The sequence below is a fragment of the Sinocyclocheilus rhinocerous genome, unplaced genomic scaffold (assembly GCF_001515625.1).
Source record: "Sinocyclocheilus rhinocerous isolate Xijiao unplaced genomic scaffold, SAMN03320098_v1.1 scaffold1311, whole genome shotgun sequence".
NCBI classification, from domain to species: Eukaryota; Metazoa; Chordata; class Actinopteri; order Cypriniformes; family Cyprinidae; genus Sinocyclocheilus; species Sinocyclocheilus rhinocerous.
The window spans coordinates 705204-713758 of record NW_015637852.1 but is presented as its reverse complement, the minus strand read 5'-3'; the positions used below and the strand labels follow the sequence as shown (position 1 = coordinate 713758).

The 8555-nt window shown below is 35.1% G+C and overlaps 1 protein-coding gene across 4 annotated transcripts in view; it reads left to right on the top strand.

Annotated features, from left to right (window-relative positions):
- Positions 1 to 7672, top strand: part of LOC107749297 (monocarboxylate transporter 13) — an 11205-nt gene extending 3533 nt beyond the window's left edge. For 3 of the 4 annotated variants that reach the window (XM_016564410.1, XM_016564409.1, XM_016564408.1), the window contains exons 4-6: positions 1432 to 1575; positions 2650 to 3492; positions 6362 to 7672. In XM_016564410.1, the coding sequence (XP_016419896.1) occupies positions 1432 to 1575; positions 2650 to 3492; positions 6362 to 6561 (1187 nt within the window). In that variant the 3' untranslated portion in view covers positions 6562 to 7672. The remainder of the gene's footprint in view (positions 1 to 1431; positions 1576 to 2649; positions 3493 to 6361) is intronic. The other variant, XM_016564411.1, reaches the window with a different exon arrangement.
- Positions 7673 to 8555: the final 883 nt, after the last annotated feature.

Here is an 8555-nt window from a genome sequence, read left to right as displayed (position 1 = left end):
CTGACGATTGAAACGTGGGTTTTGAGCAGTGTAGGGTAGGGCTTGTTGTTTGTCATTTCTCCGATCACAAATATAGATGTGGTTTTATGTTTACGCGGTGCGATGCAACGCAATGCGTAAAAAGACAGTATAAGTCATTATAATCCGTAATTATGTCCCCACTGGATGCAACAAATGCCTCGTTTATAATGGGTTTTAATGTTTTTGTCTCATCGCTCCGGGACACGACATCACAGTATGGCAAGGGGCGTTTGAACCTTAAACCGCATAAACACATTTCACACATTTTTACACAAAATAATGTTCTTTTTAGCAACATCATATGACCCCTTTAATTGTATAATAAATAAAAAGAGAACATATAGAATACAAAAAGAATAAAAAGAATAGAATATATTAATATTATAATTCATGTAATATCATTAAAATATTTTAAAACATATTATTTGCTCTATAGGAATTATTTGCACTAATGATATTTTGTGCAATGTTTGCACAAAATCTAAGCTGCAAAGACTTAAAACAATAAAATGAAGATGTCATTTGGTAAAAACTCATGTTTGTTGTCGTTGCCTGATCTTATTCATTATTAAGACGCATACTGACACACGATCGTTAATCTTTTAATATTTGTTAGAGACACACTCATGTTCTAGTATATATATATATATATATATATATATATATAATTGCAGTATTATTTGTTAATATCCCCTATTTAATCTATTTGCACTAATGTTAATTATATTGCACTAATGTTAGTAATATTTTGCACAATTCCACAATTCAATTTTAATGCAAAATCAAAGCCGCAAACACTTTGGCTATAAATGAAGATGTGATTCAGCAAAAATGCTTGTCACACTTGATTTTCATCATTGTCTAATCCTATTAAGATGCATGGCAACACACAAACTCATTGTAATCTTTCAATATTTGTTAGACACTTATGTTCTCTCATCTTTTTTTTTTTTAATTTATGAATCATTTCTATTGCTAATATTTTTAGTTATTCAAATATTATGTTAATATTCATTGTTTAACATAATGTTATTTTACACAGTTTTCACACAAAATCTAAGCTGCAAACCAGCTTGTGATTTGCGAAAAACACTTGAAAACTCTTTGTCACACCTGATCTTCACTGTTGTCTGATCTTATTTGTGATTAAGATGCATGCCAACACACAAGCTCGCTTTAATCTTGTAATATTTGTTAGAGACACGCTCATGTTCTCTGGCACCATCAGACTTTAAAACATTGTGTGGCTGGAATAAATCTAACAGAGCAGGGGACTAGAAATATGAGTTTGTGTTCTACCCTCCATTTCTCTGTCTCCCAGTATAATAGCATTACTGGGCTGATGGAGCACTTGGCTCCTGGTGGTACAGTATGTCATGACGGTGTGCTTCGTGTTTGTCTGTGATTCAGCCCCCGTAGGCTCTGCACTGAGCGCGTACTTCGGCCATCGGCCAGTGGTCATGGCGGGGGGTCTGCTGAGCAGTATTGGGATGGTGGCCGGGTCATATGCCCAGGATCTGCTACAGCTGTACATCACTGTGGGGTTCCTTACAGGTAAGAGCGCGGCCAGCAGTGGAGCATATGGCTGTACTCAAACACACATTCACGTTTCCAATGTTTCAATGAAGATTCACAACTTGAAAAGATCATTAGCCATTTATAATAGCTGTATGGGATCTTATTCATGAACCTCTCAGATTCAAGAACACAGCAGAGCATATGATGAAATGAGAAAATGGTAGGGGCAAAAGAAAAAAAAGAAAGAAAGTTCACTATAACTGTTGGCGCATTTAGTCCAATTATTAATTTTATTTATTAATTACATTTTTACTATATCTTTCTTAATTACTTGTTAGTTAGCAAATTATTCATGTAGTTTACTTCATTAATTGCCACTTTCTTAGTATCTTAATTAACATATTTTTAATGTATTTTACTATTTAGTTATTTTGCTTAATTTTTGTTTTGCAATGTTATTTTTGTTTTATTTCTAATATTTATTTTCATATTTACTTATCTATATATTATTATTTTACTATTATCTCTTTTTGTACTGATGTTATTTTGCACAAAATAAGCTGCAAACACTAAAAATTGACTGATTTTGTCAGACCAGTAAAGCACACTAAGAAAGAAAGAAAGAAAGAAAGAAAGAAAGAAAAAGAAAAATATATCATGCAGCACAATTTTTTCAACATTTAAAATAATAATAAATGTTCCTTTAGCACAGAATCAACATTTTAGAATGATTTCTGAAGGAATTCAGCTTTGCATCACAGGAGTAAATTACATTTTAAAATATATTTAGATCGCAATAATATTTCACAATATTGCTGTTTTTACCGTATTTTTAATAAAATAAATGCAGCCTTGGTGAGCATAAGAGAAGTCTTTAAAAAAAAAATGACGTTATAATCATACCGACCCCAAACTTTTGAATCGGGAATTCAGTGTTACTAGACGGTCGTAATACACATAATCTTGCAATACAGTTGTCCATTTAACCAGTGGCATTTCAGCATTGTTTTACCCTTGAAAAATTAATGACTTGTCAGAGGAATAAATGCTTGCTCAGGGATATCCACTTGCTTTGCTCTCTGAATGTCCTTTTTGTTTCGTCCTCTGCAGGATTTGGCTATGCCCTGACCTGGACCCCTACTGTGACCATGCTGGGCTGGTACTTTGAGAAGCGACGGCCAGTGGCCAACGCTCTGGCCAGCACAGGAGAGTGCATCCTCACCTTCATCCTCACCCCATCCTTCCAGTTCATGGTAGATCAGTATTCCTGGAGGGGAGCGATGCTGATCCTGGGAGCTCTGCAGCTCAACTTGTGTTTGTGTGGAGCTCTTCTGAGACCCCTCAACAGACTCGTTCCTCCTAAAGAGCTTGAGGAGAAAGAGCACGAGCTGGAGCTGTTATCTCAACCTCACATAGACTCTAGAAGTTCAAATAATAGGTCAGACTCAAAAAAATCGGATGCACTGAAGGTCAAAATCATTCGTTACGTGGACTACACTCTTATCGCTAATGCTCGCTTCATGGTCTACTCAATGTTTGGTGTCTTCGCTGCTCTCGGCTTCTTCGCTCCATCTCTCTTTCTGGTTCCGTACGCCCGCAGTCAAGGAGTGGAGGAGTACCAGGCGGCCGCTCTCATGTCCATCTCTGCGGTGCTGGACCTGTTAGGCAGGGTGTTATTTGGGTGGGTGGCTAATCTGCGGCTGGTCAAGACAGTCCATCAGCTGATCGTCACAGTGATTCTGTTGGGCATTGTTCTGCTGCTCGGCCCTCTTGCAACCACATTCACCCAGCTAGCGCTGTTCAGTGCGGGTTATGGACTGGTGTTCGGAGCGACTGTGGCCATTCACATCACAGTACTCGCGGAGGTGGTGGGGGTGGAGAGGCTGGGAAGTGCTCTGGGCTTCTTCATGCTCATCCGCAGCAGTGGTGGCCTCCTTGGACCACCTTTGGCAGGTGAGATGTTTAAGAGAAATTTGGTCACTAGTGACTATCCTAAGCAGTGACATCAAAATTATTATGTTATATTTTATATTTATTTATTTGTTGAGGGTGTAATTTAGATAAATCACTAATAATATTATTATACAATAAGCAGCGACATCAAAATTATTATATTATATTTGTGATTTATTTATATGTTGAGTGTGTAATTTAAATAAATCAATAATATAATATAATATAATATAATTTGTTGAGTATAATATATAACATAATATTATATAATGTATATAACATAATATTATTAATTAATAATATTATGTTATATACATTATATAATATTATGTTATATATTACACTCCACAAATTATATTATATTATATTACATGTTATAATTTATAAAATGTATAAATTGTAATCATTATTATATTATATTATATTATATTATATTATATTATTGATTTATTTAAATTACAAACTCAACAAATAAATAAATCACAAATATAATATAATAATGTTGATGTTGCTGCTTATTGTATAATTACACACTTAATAAATAAATTGATTTGTTCCTTTATTTATTTGTTTGTGTGTAATTATGAACTCTACATAGTTTAACATGCAATATTGTTACAAATAGCTTGCTGAAGTTACTCTAGTCTGACATTGTACAGTAACAATATGTAAAGCTCTTTATCAGTCATCCTAATGCATACCCTTTCCTCATCATATTTCTTTGATGAGGTTTCTCATTAATGCCAGACAGGACTCAATTTACAGTAATACTATGCTATCGTCCCATACAGCATTGCCTATCAGAGAAATGCACTGGGCTATTGTGTTAATTTCATGGATTATTGGTCACTGCATAAATGGCTTTTCCTGTTTCAATAGCAGGCCACGCTTTGACTGCCCTTACCAAATTTAAACCATTTATTTGGTTTCATTGGCTGTAATTTTCCTGTGCCCTCTGCTCAGTACGTATAACACATCACAAACGGTAGTGTGATAATACATCAGCGGAGCTCTGCACAAGTGGCCAATAAATCAACAAACAAACAACCAGCCAAGAACAACAATGTATATAATAGCTGTAATTGATTGCTAGACTATAAGCTCTGATAGGGAAACTTCAAATAGATAGTTCTGTAATGTTGAAATAATGACATTTTGCTCTTACCTAACACTTTTTCTCTTGAAAACATCTGCCAAAACATGGCACAAGTTGGAAGAGTTTTCACCCCAAGCAGCCAAAAACCTCTCCCACACCAGAGGCAGTTCAACACTAAATCATCCAGAAAAACCTCATCTGTCCATTTAAAGGCATTGACTGCCAAAACTACGTCTATATCTGTATTCTGAAAGACTAATGTACTTAATATGAATCTCTTGGGGGTTTAGTCCGTTAAATAGAGCACAGATTGATGTTTGGGAGGAGAGGAGCGCCTTTATTTTAGGCACTACAGGTTAAGAGTGTAGTCTGCTGGGCTTCATAGCCGGTGGTGTAATTACACCATAAATTAGCTCTGCAGCAGTTTTTCTCAGTGAGTTTTAATCGGGTTGGAAAACTCCTTTACTGTGGCATTATAAAAGACATCTCAAATAATCATTGCGTCACTGACTTCACAGGCGCTCTATTCCTCTGTGCTTTAATTGATTGATCATTTAAAATAAATGTATCAGGGAAATGTGCATTCAGAAAGCAGCTTGGCCCGAAAACGTGAGGTGGGAAGATGCACGAACAACTGGGGGCTAATTAGTGGTGCTTGGGCAAGCGTCACTGTTATGCACGCGCAATCATCCAGAACATCCTATTGCAACTGCATACAAATGCCCTTGCAAGCAACACCCAAGAATTGTTTCAGCAAGTTTTGCATGCAATCAGCACACTTTCATTTTGCTCAGATAATGTCAATATTTTTATTTTAATTGCAAGCTAATAAAATTGTCATAATTTTAAATACTACTTACCATAGTTTATAACTGTATAGAAAATCTGACCACATAAGAGATTTGTGGTTTGTGGTTTTATTTTAGAGATTTGTCAATTAATAGTTTACCTAAAAATAAAATTTTGCTGACACTTTGCTCACCCTCAGGCCATCCAAGATGTAGATGAGTTTTGGAGAAATTCAGCATTACATCAGTTGCTCACCAATGGATCCTCTGCAGTGAATGGGTGCCGTCAGAATGAAAGTTAAAACAGCTGATAATAACATCACAATAATCCACAAGTGATCCACATGATGCCTGTCCATCAATTAATATCTTGTGCAGTGAAAATATGCGTGTTTGTAAGAAACAAATCCATCATTAAGGCATTTTAACTTTAAACCGTCACATCTGACCAAAACATAATGCTCCTCCAGTGAAAAAGTCTTTCCCATGTTGTCCTCTCACTTCAAAATCTACCAACATACTTGTTTAATACTGTCTTGGGCTGTTTTTGCTTGTAAACAGAGCTTGATCTGTGCATATTTCTCTCCAGATTCAGACACAATGACGTTTTCACTGGAGAAAGCAATATTATGAATAGAGCAACATTTTGAAGTTAAAAACGTCTTAATGATGGATGTTTATTACAAACACTCAGCTTTTCACTTCACAAGACATTAACTGATGGACTGGAGTTGTGTGGATTACTTGTAGATTATTGTGATGTTTTTATCAGCTGTTTGAACTGTCAATTCTGCCGGCACCCATTCACTACAGAGGATCCATTGGTGAGCAACTGATGTAATGCTGAATTTCTCCAAAACTCATCTACATCTTGGATGGCCTGAGGGTCAGTAAATATTCAGCAAATGTTGAACTATTGTTTTAAGAGAAAATTCCATTTCAAACTTAATTGACCGTTATTAAATATTTTCTACTGTTTCTACAGGAATCTTCATAGACAAAATGAGTGACTATGGAACTGGTTTTCTGATGGCGGGCGTGGCTCTTCTCGTCTCCGCCCTCTTTCTGCTTGTGTTACAGCAGATGAACAAAAAAGGGACGGGAAAGGGTAAAGACGTCAACTTGGAGAACGGGAAAGGACATGAGGATCTGAAACACAGAAATTTCAATTTCAGAAAAAGTTAGTGAAGAGGAGGAGGCTCTAACATAATGTGTAATGTTTCACCACAAATGCAGTCATGTAAGCAGAGATTATAATTAGAGATGACTGTCAAAAGTGAAAGGTGTAAACTGACAACATGTCCTCATGCTGCTGACATGCACTGTCTGTCCATTCCTGACGGAAACTCTAGTGAACAGACATTTCCCACCTAAATGAAGCATTTGATGGATTCTGGGAAGTCTTCTTAGTGTAGTCCTACAGTGATGCCATTACAAGCAATATTTCATCAGATCTATTGCTCTGGAAAATGGGCAGTGACTTAATGGACTAATGGAGCTCACTCAGTTTAGCTACAGCCAAAGATGATCACATGCAGTCAAGAACAATATCTGCTGCAATTTCTTGTATGACATTAAGAATGTATTTTAGTCTGTCTGTCCAAAATTACACAAATTTAGGTTTGAAACATTACTTTTTTGTTTGTTTTTTCAAAGTGCCATCCCCAGGTCTGGATGTCATCTAAATCCCACAGTTCTGAAAACATTCTCATTTATCGCCCTCTAAAGGTGAGAAAAGGGAAATGCAGGATGGATGGCTACAGTGAAACTGTTCTAAATTCACTTTTTCCTCATTATTTATTTTATACATACTATAAATAAGCTATGTTTTTTTTATGTATAAACTCATATTTGATTAAAACAGCCTAATGAACGCTGTTTATTTTACATGGAGCAACTGTCACATCAGTCAGTGCAACATAAAAGTTACGGAGTGCACATTTAAGAGAGCATAAATCAAGAAAAAGGTATTAAAGTGCATTTTGTTTGCAATAAAAAAAATCTTACAATAGCTTGATCTTAGATCTGTGGGAGATAAATGTCTTTCTGAAGGCATAGACTAAAAACACAGGCACATCCTGCTGAAGAAAACCACACGATAGATAGTAGTGTCTAGATCTTTCCTGTTTACACTGTGTGATGAAACGGTAACCGTTCAAAGCCAAACTATCTTTATAAGATATCAAAGCATATTTCTCATCTCTGGTCTCTTCACAATAATCTGTTCCCAACATCTGCACTTTGATGTGTTTTATGCATGCTGGTCTGTGTGTATCACAGATAAATGGCTTTTCAAACTGGAAAATAAAATGAAAATAACAGAAATAAAATTCAATATGCTTGTTAGTTCCCAAGAATCTGAGAAAGCAAACATTATGCTAGACAATAAGAGCCTTCAATGGCATACAAATGAAAAATTCTTCACATTTTAGTCTGTTCACAAGCACAGTTTTGACTTTCCCTTATATTATCTTTTAACTTGTTGTCCTTTACTTTAACATGTAAGTATTGACAGTAAACTAAACACAAATACATGCATACAAGGAAAACAGGCCATCACAGTATCAAGTTTTTAGTGTTATTTATATATAGTATTTATTAATATTTTGTTTAGTAATTTTTATAATGCGCTTTTGCCATTTTTTTTGTTTTAAGTTTTCATATTTTTACTTAGCTTCAATTTATTTTTATTTCAATTTGAGGAATTTTTGTATTTTAAATTCACTTTATTTTTATTTAGTTTCATTTCTAATTTTCTATATATAAATAAATATTTTTTTCCAGTTTCTTTTGGATTTTTAGTAGTTTAGTTTTAGTTAACAGATCTTATAATTTTATATTTTATTATTATTATTTTATGTTTGTCTTTTTTATGTAATTTTATTATAATTGACATTTTACTGTAAAATAAGTTATAATTTCAAGCAGAAACTCAACATACGCCGTTACATATAGTTTTTGACACTTGATTCCATCAGTAAATCCCAAAGAGAAAACATGCTGTAATGAGAGAAAATAGGACTCGCGCTGTTTTCTTCTGACCTGAGCCATCCTTTCTTTTAAACACGGTTGAGGCGATGAGTCCTTTGAAGTCTGTAATTGGAAACAGTTGATGGAGTTAAGTGGAATAACGTATCCCAGATCCGTTTCTCCAGCCATATCTCCCTCCACCCGTAAAA